Source organism: Anopheles coustani, chromosome 3 (genome assembly GCF_943734705.1).
Source record: "Anopheles coustani chromosome 3, idAnoCousDA_361_x.2, whole genome shotgun sequence".
NCBI lineage: Eukaryota > Metazoa > Arthropoda > Insecta > Diptera > Culicidae > Anopheles > Anopheles coustani.
The window spans coordinates 51,869,919-51,896,923 of NC_071288.1; the positions used below are offsets into that span (position 1 = coordinate 51,869,919).

The 27,005-nt window shown below is 45.6% G+C and overlaps 1 protein-coding gene across 1 annotated transcript in view; it reads right to left on the reverse strand.

Annotated features, from left to right (window-relative positions):
- Positions 1-18,836, reverse strand: part of LOC131262626 (neural cell adhesion molecule 2-like) — a 61,957-nt gene extending 43,121 nt beyond the window's left edge. The window contains exon 1 of the mRNA XM_058264678.1: positions 18,359-18,836. Within this exon, the coding sequence (XP_058120661.1) occupies positions 18,359-18,836 (478 nt within the window). The remainder of the gene's footprint in view (positions 1-18,358) is intronic.
- Positions 18,837-27,005: the final 8,169 nt, after the last annotated feature.

Sequence of the window (27,005 nt, forward strand, 5' to 3'; positions counted from 1 at the left end):
TTATCCATTTTAAAATTGTTTTGCGGTAGCGCCGGTTAGAAAATTGGCCCATGAGCGCCAGGCCTCACCACCTCGACGGCGTGGGTTCGAATCCCAACCGAGACCGGACCCTCCCCTGTACGAGAGGACTGACTATCCACGTACAACAGGGAAACAAGTCTCGTAATGACCAAGAGGTCGTTACGCCACGAAGAAGAAGAAGACAAATGATTGCCCCGGAAACATCCTGTTATCAATCGATTTGTTTGCTACGTAACTGTTTTCGCCTTGCCTCACAAGACTTATTCCAATTGTACCAAGTATATAGCAGATGATCGATAATACCAATGAATTCAAACGTATTCGTAGTTGCTAACATTCCAAGAAACCTCTAAATTATGTTTACTTTGACAACAAAGCCAGATGATGAACCATTTTCACAGTAAGCTCTTGTTTTAACAGAGGAACACAACTACGATAGACAAATGACTGCTCGAAGTTGGTTTCTTTGGCGTCTGTGGCTCTTTTGGGGAACTAGGAATCTATTTGCATCGCATCATAACTACTCGGTTCAAAGAATATCGAATTGAGTGTCTTCCTTAGTTGGGGACACATGAAATCGTCCAATTAGCAAGAAAACATCTACCAGCTGTGGTCTTCGATGTCGGGGGTGCCCCGAATGAGTTGCATTATAGAGCAGCTAGTGTATGTGCCGGTCCATGTGCAATTGGTACAGAAACTTGTTCAAACAGTTTTTGACTGAAAAATCTTTCTGCAGTTCCACTTTCTTACCCTACCGTGTTGGCCGGTGTCGAGATCGGGAAAGTTGCTCGAAAATTTACGCCCAAATGACCCAAATGTCGGCCGAAACATGGCATCTGGTCAGAATGCTTCCACTGATTCGATTTTTCGTCGATATGGGCTGGACTTCCCTCTGGTAGTCTGTGGCTGGGAGCGGCCCAGCGTCGCCGGTGGTTCGGAACCGGTTCAGGAAACGAGCTCGATAACGACTTCTTTCCGGCTCTTATCGTGTTTTCATTTTCATCCACTTCTGCGATAATCGGTACGGACAGAACTACCGTTCGAGTGGAAAAATCGGACATCGGATGCGAAGGAAGGATCAAGATTGCTTCATGTGGATGAAGTTTTGCCACAGTTTTCCTTCTGCCGGGAAGATGGAGCCATCTCGGAACTGCGGAAGGCTTTAAAGGACCAGCCGAATGGGTTCCGCTTGTACCGGCGAACCCCGAAGCCATTTCCAAACGTCCTTTCACGTGTGCGACGACCCGGCGTCGAATTGCCGCCGGCTTACGATGATTTGGCATTTCGGTAACGGAAAACTGGATCCACCCGCAATGCTGCGGTAATATTGGGGTACAGTTTTCCACTTTGTTTACTGCTCATGCTCACTGTCTACACATCTTGGGGATTACGGTCGACTCGATTGAAACTGATTCCGTTTTTGTAGGCGGGTGCCTTTTTTTTCGGCCGAGGATTTCTGTGTGTTCCTACCCGGCTTATTTGCCTTGCTTGTGCGTACCGTGCCGTGTTCGTGCCTGAGATATTCCACTTTTAAGAAAGCAAGACATTCGAAAAGGTGGTCAGCGCTAGCGGACCGATTGTCAACAAGGGCAAAAAACAACCCGGGCTTATGTTTTCAATAACACGTGCTCTAATCCCCGATAGCGCTGACAATGATTGCTAAAGAGTTCGTCTGCTCGCAGTAATGTGGGGGATCGCTGCGGTATTTTTCCTCCTCAACCACACGGATTGAAGATGGAATCCATCGAATGTAAAGCTGATTAGTATTATAATCCAAACCGACTAGATGTGACCCGACAGGCTTAAGGGGATTACGATTGGTGGACGAATTCGGATGGGATGAAGATTCTATTCTGTAATTGGAGGCTTAGTGTTGCGTCGTTTCATCCTTTGCCATCGAATTTGCTATGCATGACCTACCGATTTTTTTCCTTTTCCGTAGATTTTTCAGATGCAAACAATACTTTCACATCACTTCACTTTCTTCAATTGAAATTGCTTTTCGATATTGTAACAAAACATTGGACATAATATTTCGTTTGATAAAATCAAAACCTTTAAGCTCGACATAATACTTAACCGTTCCCATAGATATCTCTTATTCCAGTCAATCGGCGTGCGGTAAATGATATAGGGAAGCGACATTTGCGTACGTTGATTGCAAATTATGTTAATTTCGCTCTTGTACACAAACACTCGTTATAGGGCGGTATGTCGGTCGGGCTTGATTATTCTTTTCGCCGGATCGCCCTGGTCGCTCGGGCTGGTTTGTGCATCAGCATAATTACCACCGACCTGGTGTGAGCCGGGTCATGAATTTCAAAGCCCTATTCATTATTCATTATTTATAACACACATGCAAACACATAATTCGCGACTCGTTTTTCGATGCGATGCAAAATACTCCTTTGGGTATGTGTATGTGTGTGACTGTGAAAATACCGACCGGGTAGCATGATGCGGTTGTGTCACAAAAAAAAATGGAGATGCTCAAAGGAAATGCTCCACAAAAGGACTAGATGGCAGGGGACGATCTACCGCCTGGTTACCGAACGTTGTGTCGACTAATTTTAATCACATGTCGGGAGGGCTCGGCGTGAAATCTTGTTACGCTTTAATTGAATCAAAATATTTAAATGAAGCAACCACAATTTTTTTAACCACACACCACGCTGATTCCGTGGAATTCGCGTTCACATTCCGCCAGTGTGGGTGGACGAGGTAAAGCACTCGGTAGATGAAGAGAATACACTTGTTCAAACCGTTTTTGTAATGTTTCTCCGTTCCCCATGGTGGCATTCTGTGATTTTGCGCGTTTAATCGGTAGCGACAAGAGGAAACTCATTACCAATTGTGTCGCTAGTGATTAAAGCTTTCGCATCGTGGTAGTGTTAGTTCAATCTACCAACGATAAGTAGATTTCCGTAAAGAGAAAATATACGGCCAGTAGGAAACTCGTCAAAATATTGATAAACGATTAATGAAATTCAATTAATTTGGAAAAATTCCGTCAGCAGCCCTAGTCACCAAGTAGTACATGTTTTCGGAACCTCAGAACAGCAATCCAAACACATTCGCGTTAATCCCGCAATGGTCACAATGGAGAGCGGTTTATCTGTTGTAGACAAGCGCGAGAAAAACGCGAAAACCCCGAACGGAAAATTTCAATCGCCACGAACCAATTAAGGATACCTTTCGCAACAACGCTAACGATCGTTTGGCCGGCGAACGTACGGTATTAAATTCTTGGTGGTTTTTTGTGAGTGCATTCCGCAACGTTGCATCGCAGAGCGGTGGGGGGGGGGGGGGGGGGGGGGGGCGGCGAAAAGACGTGGCCGTGGGCCGGGGGGGGGGGAATTAAAATGCAATGAAATATTTATATTCACGCCACCGTTGTAGCGCACCGCCGATTTTACCGACGGAATTAACGGGAGGCAGAAAGGAGGCAGGCCCGCGAGGAGTGAATGGAAAATTAAATTTTCCACCCTTTCACTTGAAGCAACTGCGGTGCATTTGGGAAACAAGCGCACTAGTTGTTGCTTCAACAACGGTGGTGACGGACCAAAGCGAGGAAAATAAAACGCACCTCCCAAAGGAAGGTGGCATGGGCAGGAAACGGAATAATAAAAGTTCACCATCAACGCAAACGACGAAACGTGTTTCGATGAATTTGCTGGGTGAAAGAAAAAAAATTAATAAACAGGAAAAAACGGCAGAGAAAAATTGCACACGAACACAAATGCTCACTTACACACGATGCAGCATCCATTGCCACCACCTCCATGTGCAGTAACGTCAGCGATAAATCATGCATATTCATGGCGTTTAATCAATTTATGATCCACGGGCTGAATGTTGACCGCGTTTGGGATAATTATAGTAATTAATATTGTTTTCATTTGCACTTGCTAACCTCCGGTGCAAACGGTGAGGTCCTGCCGCTGTCAGTGCAATGTTACGCCCTCGGTGACTTGATGACAGCGGTGAGTGCATTTCCGGTAACGAGCTGGAAAGGCTGACTTTTTGTTCGCCCCGTACTTTGGTGAGCGCTTGAGAAAAGCGAACAATTTCTGACAGCGTTGGATTCGGGTGATTTGTGTGACGTCAGTTTCTACGTTTCTGAGTGAGTGTGGACCAGAAAGGATTTTAATCGGGTGTGTTCAATACTTGCTACACGACTTAAACACAGCGCAAGGGACGATCGTGCGTTCAATTGACGTGGTGAATGACCAACCACTCCGTGTCCTCGAGTGCACTCATGTTTTTGCGCTGGGCTGCATGATGAAAGGGTAAAAAGTGGTATAGTACACGGACTAGAGTAAAACATGTTTCTACCTGATTCTACTTTCTTCATCCATGTATTTTTTTTCTTCGTTTTACTCATCCAGCGGCTATGGGAAGGAAAGACGACAAAATTCTATTACCAAGCAAACACCGCACACAATCTACAACAATTCAATTTCGTCTGAATCGGGCATGGAAAAAGTAGGAAAACCGAGCACCACTCAGCAAACCAAGAAGACACGGACTCAAAGAGATAAGGTGGTAACTGCGCTATCGGTGGCACGGCGCGGGTCGCCTCGTTGGGAGGAGAAGATCACCAAACCAACCCCGTCTTACTCCATCGGGGAGGAGAAAAAAAAGAAGTGTGCTTTGTAACCCACTCTTTCACTTTCACGGTGGAAAAAAAAAACGCTGCCACTCGCACCAAGGCAATCGAGCAAAGGGAAGCTTTCCTAGTCGTGGTTTCCAGTCGTTCGCTTCGTTCGTTCCCCTCTGCCCCGGCACGACCGAAAGTCGCACGGTACGAATTTTCACCACCACCAGCAATTCGCATCCGAGCGAACCGGGAGGAACGAAATGAAACAAACTGGATGACATCTTCCACCACAGCCCGATGCGGTAACGTCCGCATGCGACATCTTACCGGCGCAGACGATCCGATCAGCATATAAAAACATCAATTTTGATCAACTCCCGTACCCGCGTCCGCTTGGAGTACTAGTTCTCGGGTCTTTGCCGCAATCATTTTCGCATCTTTGATTTTTCAATTCAATCTACAATATTTTCTGGAGTTTTATCTCTTTTTTTCTCTTTCTCCACTTGCTGTTTACCCTTGCGTTAGGATTTCCCCAGCGAAGCTTTCTGCAACTTTGCTTCTTCACAATTTCTGTTCTCTACGTTACGAACGTTGGAAAGACGTTAGTGCTTCTGCAATAGCAATTGTGCTAGAAGGTTTTATTTAGCTACGGCGCTCTCCCCCACTTCAACTATGTTTTCCCCCTCGTTACGGCCCATCGGTGAGCTGTTCAGAATTTGCTCACCTGGAATCATAATGTTCAATTTATCATCCCGTCGAGGGCGTACTGAAAAGTGATTTGAAAAGTTTATCCGTTGTTTACTTCCACCACTATTACCGCGATGCAAGGCACAATTTTCTTCGTGGCGAGAAAAAGTTCGCTGCTTGAAGCGAATTACTTCCGCACAAACTAGGATGGGGAATTTTTAATATCATTCCAAGCGGGCACCAAAGGGGCAAATGGGAATGTATATTTTCCGAACCACTCCGGGTGGTTATTATAAAAGAATGATTCGGAACCAATCAAATAATGCACCGTTTTCTTTTTTTCGGTTACGCTGTGTTTTCGAGCAAGAAAGGCTGCAAGCAGTTGAGAACCGTTTATGATCTCGGAAAGACTGCAAGACCACTCGCTATCAATGATCTTTCGGGAAGCGGCACATTGTCGCTGGCCCCATCCTCGGAAGATGCATGATAGGTTAACTTTACTTCATAAATACTTTCTCCCGTTCCGCTCAAAAAGAACCGCACCGAAGCAATCCGCACAATTTCTTGTATCGCTTGATGCCTTGTTAAAACTTTTCCAATAAAGAAAAACATCAGTATCAAGGGATGGGCGATGGAACAGATACAGATTGGGGGGAGGAAACGAGAGGAAAGCTGTCGGAAAACTACAGCGAGTGCCATTTCCTGCGAGCTGCGGACAAACTAGCATAGGATGCCGCTAGCAAATACAGCCAAATATGTGAGCACGTTTACGAACACCCGAGAAGGGCGTACAAAAGTTGCCCTCAACTCTACTTAACTACTCCGCTGAATTTAGGAGAAGATGGAATGAACGAAACCGTCCACTAGAAATGCCTCAACCCGATTACTTATTTCCCGTTTGCCGTTGGTCCCTTTATCATGTGGTTGAAAGTTTTTCCCCGCCACTTATGTCCGAATCGTGAACATAACGAGCTTTTCCTACGTCTTCAGGCTTCGAAATAAGCCCCTGATCGATGCTAATTATTGGTTATGTATCTTCAGATCGCACTTGGATCGCTGCTCACGTCCGGAGCATTCGCTTCGAGTGGCAAAACACTCATCATTACCCGGTATCATGATTATGGAACGGTATAGTGTCCATCCATCACGGGGCTCTTATCAATTGGCTTTATACGTTTCACACACCCGAACAAGGAAGATGTACCGAAAACCAATTACCAATAGACAAAACTATGTTACCACTGGACAATTTGACTGTAACGGAAGCTTTAAGGCATTTGTAGAGGATTTAATAAATGGCACAGCGGAACGTTATAAATCAAATTGAAAATTAAAAAGTACCGGAAGTAAAGTGTGATCTGAATGCGTCATTACTGAATGACAAATGGCCGAAGGAAAAACGTTTTCCACAAACATACCGCGCCTCGAGTAAATTGCGTTTCCCATTCAAAACCTGGACCATTTAAAAACCTGAACCTTTTTATGACTTTTAGGTAATTTTGTTGGAGGAAAGAGTAAACAACAAACGCCCAACGGTATCCACAGAAAAATAATGAAGCCACCGAAAAACTTTCGTCGCCCTATCCGCACGGACCACCCGGAAAAGGCCAAACGGCCGGTCGGCGCAGCATAACAATCGATGTTAAACAGCATCGTTCATCTTCGCACATTACGGCCACGATAAGGGTGCTTCGGGGTGCAATTTTATTGTCATGTTTAATGCCAACGTCTTTGCGAAACTTTACACAATTGTTTTGGCAGCGACCGGGGTGAAAAGCTGGCAATCCGCAATCTCGGGAGGTATATGAAGTTTGCACTTAATGGAAGGTATACTGCTCCGTGTGCTTCATTCCAACTTTCAAACGATTTCATAATTGATAAACCAATTCATTTTCATTTGCTGAAATCCGCGCAACCTTCTCTCGGGCGTCGGGCCTTTTCCCTGGGAAAGCTGGGCGAGCGGGAGGGGTTTGGGACCGAAATTAACCGGTCTTTTCTGGGTCGTTTGGCAACCGTTTTACGATTATGTAAGCGTAGGTTTGTCGTTTCGTTGGTGAACTATTTTTCATTTTCCAAATAGTTTCCACCGCCCCGTTTGGTACAGCTCATAAATTAAGCTACCCTACCTCGCGCAGACTCCGGACCACTCGCCCTCCGTTTTTGCGTTCTCCCATTGTGTTCGGGAAGCGACTTTTGCAAAGTTGCCTCGAGTGCGAGTGCGACTTTGGGAATGTCAAGAATGTTGCCGCCATTCTGCCAACGACAGCCAGTGTTTCCCTGGGGGTGGGGGGGAGGTTTGGAAAATGCATCATTCTGATGATGCCTTTCTTGGGCCTGTTTTACGACACAAGGCATCGGCAAAGCTCGTACAAGATGAATGCATTTCAGTGGATTTGCCTCGCCTGCCTGCAATAGTATGCTTCCGCTCCATTGCGCAACATGAGACGAAATTCGTGTCAGTTCGTTGCTGGTAGCAAACGTTGTCGAACTGACTTCAGGAGCACGGACGCCAACCTAAACCAACCCACTGTGCATCGTGGCCAAGGGCAGCACTCCCTTTGCGAGCGGATGCGAGTTGGAATTGAATTACAAGGACGCTCTGTGACAAACAAAAACATATTTACATACTAAATTCGATATTTTATGCAAATGCACGCTCCGTATGCATTCTTTGTGGGATCGTTTGGCTCGGCTTTGGGTAAGTTTTACCGTAGGAGAGTCGCCTGGGTCAGATAAAAATAACGAGACTCTCCGCCCAAGCTGGACGGCAAATTGCATGGGGATATGATTTTCCTGGATGCGCTCAGGTCAAAAGGGGTTGTTCTCTAGCATGTCACTTTTGAACAAATGAATGGGACTATCATCATACACCAGCGACTGGTATAAGATGGGGATAGAAGGGTTGTGTCATGCTTCTGAACCAGTTTCAAAGGAATTTGGTACAATTTGCATACGATTTGAATTCTTCACACTACCGAAACGAACTGATCCATAGTGTTCATGGAAAAATGTGACCCCAAAGTCCATCGCCAAGTACGTCGACTTGATAAAACGGCGATAATAATAATTGATGGCAGACTTGCTCCTGCTGGAGAACCGAGCGCAACCGCAAAGCGTAAAAGTTGTGCACGGAATAGGGCATTGCCAACTCATCGCCACCATGCAATCGCTGCAGGAATACCAAATAATGGCAAACATTCCAATAATGTCAACAATTCTCAACAGTCGAAAGACCAACCCCCCCGGGAGTCGAGGCGAAAAGTCGATGCTGCGGGGAAAAAGAAGTGTTGGAAGGCAATGAAAACTATTCCTAAAGTCACACGCGGCGGAAGGGAGGGAAAGTAAAAGAAGCACGTCTTCCGATCGACTCCTGGCGGAGCAGGGTACAATTCGGGAGCCGAAATTGTACACGGTTTCGTGATAAATTGTAGAATGCGCCAGAGTGAATGCCGAAGATTGATGTTCTCACACCGGACAGCGATGAGGCAAGATGGCGAGTAGGAAGGCAGGGAAAACGGATTGGGGCAGGAGCGTCGCCAAATGGATGATCGAAAGATAGGACGGTCGTGCAGGCGTTCGTATCCCGTACGAGGTTCGGACCGGCGACCGATCCAACCCCAACCGAAGGTACCCGGCAATGAAAGAGACCGAAGAGTGAATGAAAAAATGCTTTATCACTTAATTAAGATCATAACTGGTCGGGTGGAAAGGGCAAAGAAAAGAAACCCCATTCGCTGGCCCGAGTGAACTCTTGCTGGGGGTGGCTTAGGAAGGAGAAGCATTTTAAATTAAATTCCATTCGCATTTAGGAGATAAGAGATGCAGGGCAAAGGAAAAGAGAGAAAAATTTGTAGTGCTCGCTTTTGGTCGCCGTCGCTTCTTTCCGGCTGGGAAAATATCCCATAATGCTGCCCGGACCCGACCGGGATGCCTAAGGAAAATGTCAACGAAAGGCAAAATTGAAGACCGACTGTTTGGTTGTGCAACAAACCGATTGTCGGCGCGCCGTCAGTGTCTGGGAAGCGTTCGCGAACGGGGTAGCTGGTCCCGCGGGTAGGGGTCGTCGCGTTCGTCGAGAAATAAAATTCGCAAATAAAAAAGAAAATCGCCAGTCCGCTTGATCCTCCGCAACAAACCATGCGGCTGAAGCTGGTTGATGTGACAGTTGAAAGCACACCGTCCAGAAGGACGCCGTTAATAAGACGAAGCCGGACGAAATAAAAAACGAAACGAACAGCGCGAACAGGTCGATGTCTACAATGGAAATAAACAGTTATGGTGAAAAGGATTTCTTCACTGCTTTGTGGGAGCATACCATCCTTGACTTAAATCTTATTGGAGCTGGGGAATTCCTTCAAAGGAACAGTGTCAGGCTGGTGCGACGGTGTCTATGATTCTTTTTTCTAGTTACGAAACCCAAGCAATGAGGAAGCTGTCGAATATTATACTTTTTCTCCAACATAGATCCTTAAATCACTTGGAGGTACGAGTTAAAGTATTTTTTAGAATGTATTTATGTTCAAACATGGTAAGAGTCATAGCAGCGATAACATGCAATGGACGATGAACATTTCAAACATTAAGCTCCGAACCCATCAAGTGGCAAATCCCTTTACATTTATATTCTTCAGTTTACAACTGACCATGGACAGCTGATGTCTATCGGAAGAATAACCGGTTGCTTCAAACTATTCTCATTGTCTCGGTACTAACAGCTTAAATCTATGAACAGCTGGGAAGAGTGGATTAAATTCTCGTTACTCGTCCACTTCGAATTACGTCCACCAGAGCAAACCCTCATCATAGATTTGGTTGCCATTTCCTTGACTTTGTGTTCAAATGACAAAAAGGAAAAAAAGGAGATTTCCTACAGTTATTTGTATGTCTTTCTGCTTTTTGCAATACTGGCCCGAATGAAGATTGACTGGAACTTCAGGATGTCTGTCAACTTTTCGGTTTATTTCTAATGATCCGGATGATACGATACGGATGAAGATTGAAAGGGTGTCTCAAAAGTATTGAATTTATAAATGTTGAAGAAAGTCCTCAGGATTTGTTTTCTAAAACTAATAGCAGTAGAAGAAGTAGTCAAATAATTGTGTGTCAATGAATGAAAACCCAAACGATAAACTCAACAAGGCAGTGGTTTATTTTCTGAACAAAAAACTAATTGAAGAATACTTGTATATCAAAGAGTTAGCTCGATAAAAAGCATATTTTAGCTTAGCTCTGTGTTATTTGATTTGACCAACAGAATAAAAATAAAATATAAAAAGAAATAAAATATTTTTAAAAAAATTGCACATCATCTCTCGTTTATAGATGAAACAAAATAAATACTTTTTTCAGGTACGATGTATAAAATAACTCCTCCTAAAGCAGATAAAGTTCAAACATTGAGTATGTTTTGAGAACTAAGAAACACATATGTTATTGAATTAGATACGAGGCAGATAACGGTTTTCTCATATGGATACTTAATTACAAGATTACTGAACACAATGGATTTGTATGGCTAACAAAACAATTCCAAATTTCAACTTATGTCCTCAACTAACAGCCAGCTTAACAATACACTTACAAACCATGCGCTCGTTCGCCGACGGTCATCGTAGCGAAAGCAAATTCCACTTTATCATCCAAAAAATGACCACCCACAATGGCCGGCGGTGTTAGGTAAGAGCCGTAACATTTCCGGCTCGAGCATATAAATTGAATTATTGTCCCCAAGATGGACGCCGGAAAGGACGCCCGGGCCGAAACCGCCAAGTGTAATCCCATACCAAAGATTACCGCTAAATGGCGGATCATTTTTCATCTCACTTAACAGTGCTCGGCTGCTATTAGGGTACCGTTTTTCGTTCCGCCCGTTTTGGTGGACACTTTCTTGTCCGGGTCCGCTAATCGCCGGCTCCTAGGCCCCGGCTGGCATGGGATTCATTTCTCCAAAACGGTGCTGACCGGTGTGGCTCACGCGTCCTCCTCCGGCAAGCGGGTACGGAAAACTTCCAACATCAAACGTGTAAACATCATCATTAGGATGATAATCGCATCGGAGACGAGTGCTCCCGGTCCCCCCAGTTCGCCTCCGAGCGTCTAGGATGACGTGTCGCAAGTGTCGGAACATGTGGTCATTCGTGCGACGGACACGACTTCTCGCAGCCGCACGCACATTCCGCGAACGCCACCTTCCGGACACAACAGCCGGGACGGGTGCGTGAAGGACGCGCTATAATGTTTCATTTATTAACTCCATCTTTTACGCCGCACGAGCCGTTACGATTGGGGAGCAAAAAAAAAGGACCGTCAGTGTTGGTCCGGTATCCATCCATAGACAGAAGGTTTCACTGTCTTGAATGGGATTTTTTTTTAAACGAACAATAATCGCCGCAGGAGAGACAAAGTTTCACGTTGGCGAACATTTCCATCAGTGCAACAACCCGCAGTACCATTATCGTCATCCTTGTTCCCATCATCATTGTGCTCACCGTCAGCATCGCTATCATCATCATCATCATCATCATGCGGTGGAAGAATGGTTTCGTCCAATTCGGGACCACCAGAGTCATTAATGTTGCAGCATTGTGGTGTTACATTTTTGTCACCGCTTTGCTCGAAAATTCTCGACACATAAAACCATCCCGGGCAATCCTCATCCGGGAGCCGCCTACAGAGACAAACTCAGACCGCATGAGCACATGAACAAGAGCGATGCTGTAAATGTTCAACACGAACTCCCCGGAGGCATGGCCCTCAATTTGTCCACCATTTTATTTGAGTTGGACCACCATTTTTCTCCCAATTGGTTCGTAAGGTTCACCCTGTTTGTTCCTTACGCGTTTGGGACCGAATTTCCGGCCCTTCCTCTTAACCGCTGTTTAAACTTGCCTGGAATTCCCGGTGGCGGGAACGGGAAAAAGTAGCCCAGATTCGACAGAATATCCAGCGGGAACGAGCTTATTCGTCCGATCTGTCAAAGTGAAGCTTTGTTTACGTTTTAGTTTGTTTACGTGATCTAAATTGGCGGCAGGTAAAAGTGGAATTGTGAGTCATTATCAAATATAAAGTTTATGAATGGTGTTGTTGAGTTCCTCCTCCAAAATTTTGCGTCGAAGACTACTCGCTTTTTGGTTTCTCTCCAACAACATCGGTCGCATCCATATACGTTGCCCATACCGACGTTGTTGTAGCAAGCGAATGAACTTTTCATGAAACGTTTCAATTAAGCAAATGCGTCCGTTCCCGCCGGGTCGTAGTTTCGCGTTTTTTAAACATAGCGGGAACGAAATCCGTTTTTTTCATATGGAGTTTCCCGTCATCCAGCGGGATTCCCGCTGGACGGCGGGAATATTCGTGCGAATTCCGCTGTGTCTAGCCGTCGCTTTAGATAATTATCGTTTGCAAGGACACGCATTTTTTAAACCATTTCATGATCGACCGTCATTTTCTTGGCAGAGTTGGAGCCTCAACATAGAAGCAGTTCAATCAAAGCGCGAATAAACAATTTAAAGAAAATGATATTCCACACCTTGTTTTGCCATAGCAAAAGCATCCGTCTTTACTGGAGTTTGCGGAGAAAGCGTGACAGAAGCAAAATTAAACAACAGCAAAATATGTTCCATTAATTGATTTTCGCTTGCTCGTTTGCAACGGATACTTGCACCTGGCCCGGGAAAGAAATATTATCCAGCTGCTTTCTTTTCTCGTGTTTCCACCGACTCTCTCTTCTTTCTTTTTGTTTGCTCTTTTTAATTTCGCACAGCAAAAAAACAAAAAAAGCCACAATCCTGCCTCAAGCGCCAATCATGGGCGAAGGACGCCGCCCCAATCATCATTCGTTTCGCCGCTTAAAGAATGGATGAAACAACGAACCGAAAGAAAAAAAGTGTAAAAGGACCGATACGGGTTGCACGGCTTCACCCACGTGTCCGGGCCCTTTGGGAGACATCCATGGCAATCACCTTTAGCCATCTGAACGCCACTCGCGTGAAACCCACGGGTCCCACGTTTTATTTCCTAATAAACTTTCGCCCAATGAAACATAACCGGTGGGACGTGATTCGCTTTTGGGGCAGGTTTTACTGCTTTATTTTTAATGAGATGGGACGATCGGAGCTGTCCCTGCGTTCTGCTGTGCCGGAGAAAATATGTTTGTGTGTGCCCGTACATGCCTGTTGCCATATTGTGCTGCGCCTTCCACCTTCGACATTAAAACATCGTTCCCGCTTAGCACGTACGGCTTGAATTTGTTGCCGGTCGCCAAAGGGACCGCCCCGTCCGGGTGGTTGGAGGACAGATGAATTGATAGCCCAAGCGAAGAAACCAAAGAGAGAGAAAAAAAAGGAAGAAAATTATTGTGCCATGACAAACATTACCACAACCTTCCCGGCCAAATGGCGCACCTTTGGCGCGCAGCAGCGCCTATTAAAATCCTGCTGGAATGGTGTGCTTGAGCACCGACCGCGGGACACAACGTATGCCACAACCGGAGCGAAAGGAGATGGTTGTTGGACTGAAAAAAAAATCCAAAAAAATATTTATATATATTTTAAGCACCATTCCGAGCGCAACGAAATGATAAGCGGTTCGTGTCGCAGCAAATCGGCCTGCTGCTACGGCGATAGCGAGCGAGCGTGTCCTTACGCCGAGTGAAGAGGATGAAAGTGATATTCAAAAAAAAAAAGGAATGAATGAATGGAACGCATCCGAATCATTGTGGCCCTTCTGGGTTGTCGGTTTTACGCAGAAATTATAGCAAAGCTATGAGACTGCGTTTTTCCCTCGTTCGGCGCCATATTTAGCGCGATCGCAATGTGTCTTCTGATGGCCGGGAACGATTAAAAGGCGCTTCAATCTATTAAATTCTCATTCACCACGCACGGCACTGGCATTTCGTAATGTGTAATCATATTTAACGAGCAGTATAACATATTGCACGACTGCTACTGCCCTTCCACGGGCCAAATTGAGAGGCTGATGAGGCCACAGCGCTTCGCTTTGATTTAATATGTTTAACACGCCGGCAACATATGCTTGCACCGGGCGGGTACTTCAACGTCCAACGTGTCTTGCTACGGCGGATACGTTGTAATGAACACTTCAAACGCCACCTGAAGCCTTCGACTGAAATGTAAGGTACGTTTCAAACTGTACGCGTCTGATCCGGTCCGAGCTGTACGATGGCTTGTTATTGGCCAGGTGTGAAAGCGTCGTTTAGAAGCGGCAGCAGCAGCTGCGCACTGGGCGTAATTTGCATCTCTTATCGCAATCTTATCTCGCGGAAATGCAAACGACGGTGCAACGACGACAATGACAATGGGGACCGCCAAATGCATTACCATTGAACCGGCTGGGTGGTTCATCGTCACGATCTTCCGAGGATTTCCATATTCAGCTCGAAGTTTGTGGACTTTGAACAGACGCTGTGGTGCATTAATTCACACGTAAATTTTACCTCATTGTGAAATTTCAAACGAATCTAAATCATTGTTGAATTTATTACATTCCTTTCAAACCTTGCCTAGTGCAATTATCTGCAATTTTAGCTACGAAAATGAAAACAAATACGGGAACTATAGGAATTTGATGAGAGATCGCAACGCAACCAACTTTGAATGCAGCGAACCTTACACTTTCCTCTAAGCCTCGTATGCACTCGTCCCGGTCGAGAGCAGACCCCGGGACCGGAGCAGTTCCGGCAGAAGAAATTTCCGGACCATGATGTGCAGGATGCCCCCCAGCTCACTCAACCAGCCCCCCCCCCCCTCTCTCCCCACCCCCTCCCAAAACAGCCTTCGAACGGTCCACCGGTAATTACCGAAGCCGCAACGTTGCTAGTCTTCCCGCAGCATCAAATATTCATATGCAATTAAGTAACGGCAACCCACCCATCATCCCGGTGTTTGGGTCTTTCTCCATCGCGACAGGATACGATCGGGGCAGGAGCGTCAGCTAAAGCCAGCTTTGGGGCGGGTATGGGAGCGATTTTGCTAATGCGTTTGCCCAGTACCAGGTGATGATGGCCGCGTGCGTGGGATTTGCTGTATCCTGTGTGAGCGTACCGTAAAACCATTCGCCCCCGCCCCCACGAGGGAGTCGGCAGCAGCTGCCGAGGCCTTTCAATCACCTCCAGGGCTCCAGGAGGGAATCAATTAAAAGCCCGTCAACCCAAAACGCTTGCTAATCCGCCCGATGCTCGGATCGGTTTCCGGGAATGCATCAGTCCGGCGGAGAGGCGGGACGTCCGAAATGGAACCGACCGCGCGTCGGTGGGAGCCGACTTTTTCCAATTCGATTCCGCTGACCCGGTGGAACCCGATCCTGGGCGTGGACGTCGTTGCTGCCGTCCGGCTGAAGCTCATCGTTCGGCGATTGCGGCACGCATAAATATTGCATCGCGTTCGGTGCCGTGAATAATTACCGACCATAAATCTCACACTTCCAGGTGCGTGTGACCAGCGGACGGGTTTGGGTCCATACGTCACGGGGAACGTTCAGCTGGCAGCAGGCATATAACCGAGCTGGAGCAACTGGGCTACATTGTGCTTCTCCAGCTTGCGGCATGGTTACCGATTCGTGCTGCTTCGTTAGCATAAGTAAAAGTACAACACTTTGTCGATGCTATGAATCGCAACGTGATGGTGTTGCCATAACAATTTGTGGAAAAGCATACTCAATTCCGAGAAATGTTGTATCGCAAGCTTAATCAAGAGCCGTAAAATAATAGCATGATAAATGATGGTGTTTTATTTAAATAAATCCATTGCCTTTTTGGTGGTTAATACAGTAAAATTTGATTCATTATGATTTCATTTTATCATAAAAAGAAAAACAAAAGACGTGCTGATCAGAACGATGTACAGAAAATCTTTTAATTTAACCCGTCACTTACACATCTCTTACCCGTCACACACCGATCCCCCGCCCTCGGGAAAGTCGTTCCTCTTCGACTTTCGCAGCCAGAATTAAAAACTCATTAAATTTATCCCACGTGCATATGCATCAATCTTATAATTGAATGAGCAAATTTCCTGCAGCCATCCGGGCACGTCGTCTCTGCCACTGTGGATTGTCTGCGTGGATGATGGATGGCGTGCTAAGCAGCTGCCAAGCGCCACCGCAACGCCGTCAGAAAGACGTGGTTCCGATTCTTCGAGCCCTTGCCTATTCTACGGCGACAAGTTTTTCGTCAAACAAAAGAAACGCACGCATGCACACCGCAGCGGTTTGATGGGGGGGAGGGGGCTGGGAAAATGATCGGCCCGCAAACTTCGCCCCTTCTCCCTTCTGCAGGCTGCCGCCATCCCTAGGGCGAGGAAGTGCCAGTGCCCGGAATGAGTAATGAGATCGGATATTACCCTACCCGAGGGGGCATGGGGGATGCTGGTTTCTGTGGCGCCGGGATGGAGGTGCCCACGCGAGATGACGTGAACCGATATGTCTGACGACACGACGTCATAAAATATTCGGGACAAATTCACGTCTGTCAAGGTGTCAAAATGGAGAATCACTGCCTGGGAGCGGGCGCCGGTCGTGGGTTCGACCGATGGATTATGAATGTGAATTCAGAGCACTCCCCAGGGGGGTTTGGGGGCCGGGCTGACGTTCTCGTACCGAACCGCGCCAAACCAAACCCGTCGCCGTAAAACGTTAAACGGTATGTGATGACAGTTTCGCCGCCCGGGGAACTTTCAGCAAACTGTTTCAGCATGAATTAGCGAGAATCGTTACGGGATGAGCATGGCAGCGTTTATGACGCACCCGCGACGGCGCCATCATTTGACACATGTCAAAAGTGGTTAATTTGATTCGCTTTGTACTGGAAATTGGTGTCATGAGTGTTTGATTGCTTTTCGTCACGAATCCGTCAAATCGTTATAGAATCAAGAACAGTTCTGGATACAGCATGCATCACACTATATTTTACTAACCCTGCCATATGGTGGTGTTTGCAGTAGTTCGTAAAATTGGAATTTATAGGAATGATTATATTTTGATTGTTAATAACGAAAATAATATTTATCCAAACTATTAGGTAAGAAGCAGGCAAGTTACATGGAGAAATATCAATAACCTTTCACTACTGATTGATTTTTGACATTGGACACTTAAAAACTTTTGAAAGGAGCATCTATATTTTTGAATATTGATTTCTTATAGTTTGCATGCAAATTATCTGTTTATTTATCTAGTTTACGAACAAAAAGTTATCACAAATCAGGTTGGTCAAATGTAAATACAATGTAACATAGTTTATTGTGGTTGTATAGTAGTACGTGTGGTGGTATTAACAAATTTACTTTCTATTCGTTCCCAAGAGACATAAAATTTATAAAAAAAAAATGCGGTAGCGCCACTTACATAATCGGCCCATGAGCGCCGGGGCTCACCAACTCGACAGTGTGGGTTCGAATCTCAACCAAGACCGGACCCTCCCCTGTACGAAAGGACTAACCACCTACGTATTTAAAAAGGTAACGTGTTTAGCAAACCCTTCAAGGGAAGGCATAACCCTAAGACGGTCGTTTTGCCAAGAAGAGGAGGACAGTTGGTTTCATGAACGTATGTGAAATCAAGCTTACGCTTTTAAAATAAGATTAATAGTTTAAAAACTACTGTTTGTACTTTATCTGATTGGAACAGTTCTCGAGGGAAGATGTAGCATCATAAAAACTTTGGATGATATTTTGTTATCTCAAACACAAAATCTGGTATGTAGGAAGAGAGGAATAACAGTGCAAGTGTCTCTCATTTGAAGAAAAGCTGGTAATACCTAAACCCTTTTCTAATATGGTGTTCATGTTATTCAATATTGTTAAATAAAATTAAATTAAATCAAAATTTAAAGTTGTCATATGTTAAAAGATAATTATACAAATTGTTAGTAATATTCAATGATATGTCTGTGTGATAGTGACAGACAAAGCCGACATATAAGTCCTAGTTCATACACACGAGATACAAACCAACCATCTGAATAATCATAAAAAAATTATCCAATAATGATGGCGCATCTTCCGGAGGTTGGGGAAAAAGGTGTTTGACACTTACCTATTCTAATATTTACAAACATTTGTGTCAGCAGCACGACAGCGACCAGCAACAGGTGCACGCGGGATCGATGGTAGAGCCTGCCGCGTATTTTCCATCGGCCGCCTTGTTTGTCCTGCACCTCCTCGTCATTCTCCTCCTCCTGCTGCGTCCTTCCCGTCGTAAGCGATCGATGCAAGCTTGTACCGGAGCTGTCCCTGCGTTCGTCTTGGAAGTCGCAGGCGGGCCACGGAGTCGTTGCCGTGTCGTGCTCCGGATCGCCCCCACCAGTGCTCCGTCCTTCCGCTCCCTCGACCCTGCTGCTGGCCACGGTGTGGGCCGGAAAAGCCACCAACGCCGCCACGCCATCGCTGCAACTGTCGTACGCTCGGAGCGTGCTCTCCCGCCCCGTGGCATTCATCTCCACCGGAGCACCGGAAGCGTCCCCGGCCGGCCGCCGACGGTTGTAAATTTCCATACAGCCACGCGCCAACCTCATGCTCTGCGGTCGCTTCGCGGCCCGAATCGATTATTTATGCCACGCAGTTTGTTTGCCCTACTCTCGCAGCTCGCAGCACACTTCACACCGAAAATCTCAGCGGCACACGCGAACCGTGAAGCACGAAACAAGTCACGTTAGTTTAATTTGCTGTGATTTGTTATTTTTACCCACTGATTTAGTTTGCTTTACGCCGCCTCTGCCGTCACCTCCCACCGGGTTCCGGTTTACATTCGTTAGCTGGCTTTCGTTAGCTGGCTTTCGGTGGCAGTCAAACGGTCATAAAATTTGCAACTACCGGAAGTGGCTCCTCCTTGTGCCACAACAACAAAAAAATCAAACGCACTCACACAACCATGTATACACTCACTGACGGGCACACGCGTTTACAAACACACAAAACACCCATAAACAAACACCTGCCCACCCGCAGCGTCAAGTCCTTGAAGGGTGTGAAAGCGTTCTCCCCCGCTCGCCAGGTTGGTGTGTACGATTGTTTGACCTGAAAAAGCACTTTGTTCACTTAACCGATTGGAAACTGCCCGTCACACAATCCAAACAGCACGCAAAAGCCCATAATTTCCGTCATCTGAAAGAACAGTGGCGAAAGGAAATTGCTATAGAATAAAAATGTCCCGGGAAATTCGCTAATAAACGAACGCCGAAATACAGCGAACCACAATGGGCGCTGGCCGGGGGTTGATTGAATTAACCTCTCACGCACACAAGCAATCAGGCAGCTAGCAAAGCTTCTCTAAGCCCGCCACGAAATGTTTCACGCCGTCAAACGTTTGCGTCAACCCGAGAACAATTGTTGTTGACCAGAAAAACAACCCCAAAAAAAGGGGTTTATGATTTTATTCACACGCCAACAAATCTAATTGCGCTTCGTTTGTAACAATTCGCTTCTCCTACACAGTTTCCTCATTACGGCACTGTCCACAATCTGAGCCGGCGTTCGTTTTGTCCTTCGGGGCAAAATTCGGGCGTGAAACAGCGAAGGACTAGTCGAAAAGGGAAAATTAAAGCCAGTTTTGTGTTCGCGCAAATTTTCCTGGTGCAACGTTTCCCGCCGTGGCTTTGTTTTCTTCCCGGAGCTGATATAATTTTAGAACTCTCGAGTCGTAGCTACACATTCTTCGTTCCTTCCCTATGCGCTCCCTGTGCCCGTTTACGGATCCTTGAACTCTGGTGTTTTTTTTTGCACTTTTTTGTACGTTCTCAAATTTCCATTTTTGCACTGCACCGTGGGGCAAAAAACCTCGGACCAGATTTTTCTCACATCATAATTGGTTTTCCTCTCCGTTGCGCGCGCTTCGGCCCCCGGCGGCTCCGTCGAACGGTGAAGTTTCGCCGGGCAGCGGTGCGGCACGGCCTCCTAACAGCTTTCACGCTTTTCCGAGCTTCGGCGGGATGGTCCTCGGGTTGGTCCACGGACCGCTGTTCATCCGTCTAACTTTCGTTTCGGAGCGCAAATGGTCTGGAATGAAAAGTGTCGAGAAAAAAAAAGGGAGGATGAAAAAATATCTTAGCGAATGGACCGTACACTGAATAGGGTAGAGGGTCCGTGGGAAAAAAGGAGCGAAACAAATAATGAATGGAAGAGATGCCAAGGACAATGGCCACGGGATGAAAAAGGGTGGCCTAAAAAGTGAAGAAAGTAGTTGGATCGGGAAAAAATATCCCGAAAATAATGCATTCTCCACTCGTACCGCGGCACCGCTGGGAAAGGATTTGCAGGAACGAACCAAACACACACATACACCCACTCACTGGCTCGCACACACACAAAAGGGATCTTCACTCACAGAAAGCTCTATTTTTTGTTATTTCATCCCCTCTTGATGCAAAAGTTTGCGGCTGGAAAGGAATTCTGAGTGCACCGACAAAGATGGGCATCTGTGTGCGATGAAAATTGAAATTCAATTTTTATCCCTCGTTGTGACGTCGGGTTTGGCTGGGATGCTTTGACACCGGACCCAACCCCAGGGTCCACGCTCCTGCTGTGGCAAGCAACGGAAAGTGAAAAAACGAAATCTTTTTCCCCGTAAGGGAAACCACCGAAAACCGATTACAAGCGAACGTGACGGTGACAAGGGTCAGTGATTAAATTTGTCAACTTTAAGCATCGATCGGCAAAGGCTCATCCGATGTGGGGGTTTGGGCAAAAGGATTGACCCATGTTACGTCCATTAAAGATTTTCAGAACCGCTTCATTGATTTTCTTCCACCTCTGGCATCAAATTGATTTTTGAGAGCGCGTGGATTTACTTTATCTTATTGCGGTTGATAAAACGTCGACGATTTCTGCTGCAGATGTGCTCCAGGGGTACACACAATCGGTGCACTTCCTGTACCGCGTTCGTGTGTGTGTGTTCGGCAAACACTCGGAGACTCGAAAACAACCACTTGCTTTACCGCCCGACACGGCGATGATGCACTGTGGAACGTTAATAGGTTTATTCATCCGCACCTCTCTTAAGCCTGTCTTAGTAACATACTACCGCATCTGCCTAAGCTGCGAGCAATGACAACAAGCTCCCTTCTAATCTGGTGCCACTGATGCCCGAGCAAACCCGAGGTGGGCCGGTCCTGCAGCATCAACATTGCAACCCCTTTAAGCCGTTGCTACTTGCACTTGTTTAGTTGATAAATATTTTGCTGCCGGTTTCCGGCCCGCCAACACTACAGCCTGTCGGCGATGGAAGAGAAAATTGTGTAGGAAGTGTTTTTCCTTTAGCTGGAGCTGCAAGAACCTGTGGTGTGGTATCATCGCTCACACATATACACAACAAAAAGAGAAAACCGTAAAGTAGTGCAGGTCTACGAGAAGTTCGGGGCGGAACAACAAAACACCTCCGCAAACATATGCATCATCATTTACGAGCGTACCGGCGCTCACTGTGTGACATTGTTTTCCAAGAACGGCGTACCCAAGGTCCTAGGTCGGTCCCCTCCAGTCTCACTAGGACAGTTTCTTTTTCCCGAGCTGTTTTGCTACGAGGAAACGACAGTTTTGAGAATACAAAAACATTCCCGACAATCACTATCAGAGTTTTATGACCCTCCCGTTCCTCACGCTGGGCTAAGAAGTAGGAAGGGCCAGTGTTCTAAGTTTCCCCGACGAAAGTGCTAAAGGATCTGCACCGGAAAAATGTTTTTTCCTACTCGCCTACGGCCCGTCACACCAGAATGGACGTACACACTCGTCGAAGCGATCGTGAAAAACTCGTGATTTATGTACTGGAAGAAGGTCGTTATCTCACGATGGGGATTAATTTCAGTCAATAAAAAGAAAAACGAACATACCAAACGATGCACACAGACACACACACACACACACCGGAATGAGGGGTTTTCTTTTCAAAGCCTCGATACAGCAAATCGTTTTCTCAGAGCGCATTGGAAGATGCCAGTCCATTTAAAAAGGCAAGAAAAAGGGACCAAAAACCGACAATCCGGACATCTGAATGGTCCGGCTTAATTGTATCCACACGGGAGCAGTTCATATTCGTTTCTGTTCCATCAACGGGCGAACTTTCTGCCATTCAATCGGCACCGGAAAACCGGAAAGGCAATAGTGGACCATCTCGATAAGTGGGCGAGAAACGGGAATGTCAAGAAATTGGAAAGCATCCTTCCTTCCGGTGACTCGAAGATGGAGCGAACGGTGCTGTTGTTTTTTTTTGTTGTGCCCTTTCCGTGCTTGCCAAAAGATAAAACTGGCAATAAAACCGTAGGAAAACTCGGTTTTGATGGGAAGCTGCATCGCTACACGGTGTGCTCGCAGAAGGAAAGCGTTATTCATTATCACATATCGTTTTCGCCGGTTCGGTTTATGAGCTAGCATAAAATGATGGTACGCTTTTCTCGAGGCAAACGATGCAATCTCTTGAGCTCAATTCTTTCTCGTTGGTTTAATTGAGACGCTTAGTTCTGGGGAGATTTTTTTCAAAGCCCGAGCTTTTAAATTGATTCCTTAAATATAAAAGGATTATGGAACAGAGCTCGTGCCGAATAAAATTATATTAGATGGTTTAAAGTATATTCTTATGACAGTCTGTTAGTAAATTACGTACTTTGTTTAAATGTAGATCATAATGACGATCATTGATCATGTTGAGACAAATGATATATCAAGAAAACTTAAAACGAAAGTATTGAAAAGGATAATTTGATTAAAATTATTGTCAGGATGTGAGGTTATATTGTACTTCACTATGTTTAAAATTGATCATTAAAAAAACAACTTTGGTTTCAGATGAAGAGGGTTCTTTGAGCCTCTAGTTTGCGATAATGAAGCATTATTTAACTCAATCCATCGTGTTGCCCTGTTTACGTTCTAAAAAATCCACTTGCCCAATGTCCAACTTTTGCGCCAAAATTGAGCACAAAATTCCATGATGAAGCAAAATCTTCATTTGTGCTCTAAGACCGTCCACCATTGCCGGCTATCAGTTCTTGCGAATTAAGGAACAACGTCATTTTTCATTTCATTTGCCACAAAACCAACACATCCGAGGGGTTGTTTGTGCTTCCACGGTTGTTTGGTTTTGTTGGGCGTCGTGGCAGGGCGTTGTCGATGGGGTCACGGAACCAACCGGATGAATTTTTCCACCCTCTTTGGCAAGAATGAAGAGGGATAATTGCAAACAAAAATTAGTAGGTCAAGAATTCTGTGCGCCCGGCGGAACGAAGGGCCACGGGAGGGCGAACCGCCGGGTGAACGCTTTATTCAAAAGGGAATTAAAAGAAAGATACCCCCAAGACCTCAAAAGAAGGCGCTTTGGCATGCCATTTACCCGGGAGGCTGCCGTTTACGAAGCACCGTTCTTATGTTTCGTTCTCAAGTTTCTTCCGGACCCATGGCTCCCGTGCTCCCGTTCGTCCGTAGCTCGGCGCATACAGCCGGCCACTCCTCATCATCCGGGGGGAAGCAAACATCGAAATGGTCGCATACAAACATGGCCACGGTGGCTGGAGAGCAGCTTATAATTAATTGAATTTGTTAAAGCGGAAAAGCGCTTTTGTTGAATCGCTGTTTCGCCCAGCTTTGCTAGTTTCTTTTTCCGATTACCGTGATTTTTCTTTTCCTCCCCATGCACATACAAGTATCTTTTGTGTAGTTTTTCCGTCCCGCCCAGTATCACTTTACCGGAATATAGCTTTATGCCCAGGCAGCAACAACCGTTATGCTAGAGATGATTGGTATAGTTCATATGTGAGGACGTTTGAGCATTTTTATGCTTGAAGTTTTCCTTCAAGTGTTATAAAAGAATAGTTATACTTATTGGAAAATCTGACCCTTCTGACAAATAACTATAAAATGCAAAACTGCAAAATTGCGTATGTGTTTGCAGCTCGTGATTTAATAAATCTAGTCAACTGTAGTTTTTCAAACGCTCAATAATAAATAACATGCCTTAGGAAAACAGTGCTGAAAACAAATGTTAAACAGTGCAATATGCAATGCAGCTAGCGAAGGGCGGAATCAGTTCATGAAAAATGCAACGTCTTGTTAAAGTTTGAAAAATAAACAATTAAGCAAAATGTAATCACGTATTCCATTTTCCAAGCATTATCGTTTCTCACCGACGATTCGCTGGCATCATGAAGGAGAATGTGCCCGTTGTCTTTCTACGGAAGCAGCAGCGGAGCCATGTGAACCCCCTAAGAACCCCACGATGATCTACACGACGCGAACGATGGTTGTGTAGCTACCGGGGCGAAACTCGACCCTGTTTCAGCTTGATTTCCCCCGAGAACTAATTACATTATCGTGTGAAGTGGGACAAAAAATAAAAGTATGATCCGGTCATGCGGTTGGTATGGTTGCAAAATTGTCCGCCAAACCTGCGCCATCAGTATGTTGTTGACACACGGTCACTCTGGAAGGTAGGCACCGACCGCGTTTCAACAATTGAACCATATGTTTCTACCGTGGCGTATATTAAGAAACATATGGCGGAATATGCCATTTCTATATATTTTATCGCGAAACGATAATTGGATTTTGCAATGTCGTTAGTTTTAGTACCCAAGTATGTGTGTTCCTGTAAGTATTTTTGGAGTATACAATTTTAGGCTAATAAATTAAACAATACTTTATGTGTTTTTGATGATTTTGTAGTTTATCATCAAAAGATCAATTTAAATTAAACTAAACAAAATTGAAAAAAATCTACTTTTTTAACACGCTTCCGGCTTAAACATTTTTTAAAACCCTTTCCTTAATACGATTCGTTCCTGCAAGCATCTAGTTTTTTCACTGGCGGCCATTTCGACCGAAAAAACCTTTAAAAGCATTATACATGGTTCAGCTGGGATCTGCCATGGAAAGCTTTGCATTGATTCGAAAGCGAAATATAAAAAAAAACCCATACTGAGGCGTTCGTTACATAAAACACCTCGCCTGCACAAATTCGTAAAATTTTATTGTTTACCGATAAACCGCAACAACCATAACTTTTCCATTGTGTGTGCACGCGACATTTGAAAACCGGTTGGACGGAGCGAGAAGCGTTTCCCTCCCGGCTCTGGAAAAATCGTTAGTCGAGGGCAGAGAAAGGTTGCCTCCAATGGGGTCTTTTTCTGGTAATTTTTTTAAGTGCATTGCTTCCACCATTTGCAAGCCCGAGGAGGTGCCATTGAATGGAACGGGGCCACGAAGCACGGGGCAACTCTTTTCTCTACCACGCCCAAACATACTTTTACGAAGAAGAAAGACCTTGGCGTTGGTGGATGAAAAGCACACACACAAAAAACCCTTTTCATTCATCACGTGCCGAAACCAACCGCACTTGAAACGTGCCGAAGTTAAGACGATGGAAAGAGTTTTCCGGTGACAGCACTTGGTTGGTTTCCAATTTGATAACATTTTATTACGATATATAAGTACTTTTAAGTATAAAATACGTCAATCTATATCCTCCCAACCACACAAGAACTATTTCTCAGATACAGATTAACAACTTATAGCGATAAAGAACCACATCAGAGTTCGGTTTATCTTTATCAGATTATATGAGTTTGCCATTGGTTCGGTTTGTAATTCAGAGGACATGAGAAAACATGGTTTGGTTTTTTACCGCAAACGATGGTTTTGTTTTTTTAATCAACGCCATTGTTGAACACCACCACGACAGGAATTTCTTTAAATCCGGACAACCGTTCGATGAGGGACAGGACATGACGGCGCTTTCCCGTGAAATCGACGCTTCGTTCAGCTCCCGAATGAGAACCGATTATCCCGGGCACGTTCGTGGAATAGCATCAAACGATTGTCTGTTTGAGTTGCCTCGAAGCCACAAGCTCCCTCCAGCTCTGTGCTTTATGTTGGCAAATGGTAATTCAATCATCATGTACTTGAGCTAACCGGTGCGCGTCCCCCGGGACAAATGCTCCCGGAAGATGTGCATCGGAAAGTAAGGAAGAAAGGGTTTGAAGAAAAAACCATTCGCTTCGATTCCGTACGTTGGGAGCGTGGTCTGACGGTAAGTGTACACGGCTATCGGACTTACAATCACGCTCGATCACACATACAAACACCCCCACTACCTACAAGTTAGACACCACCGATGCAATCGATAGTTGCAATATCGTGTTCGTTGATTGCACTCAAATAGTAAACTACGTCCCACCGGCTAAAGCGTGCGTCTTGAGTTACGTTGAGTGTGGCGTACAGGATGTGCCCAGGCAAGAATAATCGGACTTCGGCGACACACCTCCGTTACTACACCTGATGTTTGATTGGAAAATGTAGCTCCGCGATGGGATACCCCGAAGAAAACGAAAAGCTTCGTACCTGTGCGACTCCCTTGCGGGCGCGGAGTTCGGATAGGAAGGACACCCTGTTCGCAATGAAGCATCGTGCCGACATGCCGGTCAAAACATAAGAAAGTACCCAACGAGATTGAACGGTAACGGTTCGTTTGGCCATCGGAAACATATCGCTCGTGGTACAGACAGCGAGCAAACACACCCACTTTCCCACAAAAAAAACCTCGCGTATGTATGTACTTTCAAGAATGCGGATACGTGACACGACTGGTTCCTGTTTTTTAGCCCTTTATTGGATTGAGAGAAAAACGTGGATCGTGAATGGGATTTGGAAGACATATAATCAGCCCGGAACTGTCACTGCAACGCAGGGACGCAGCAACAAGAGAC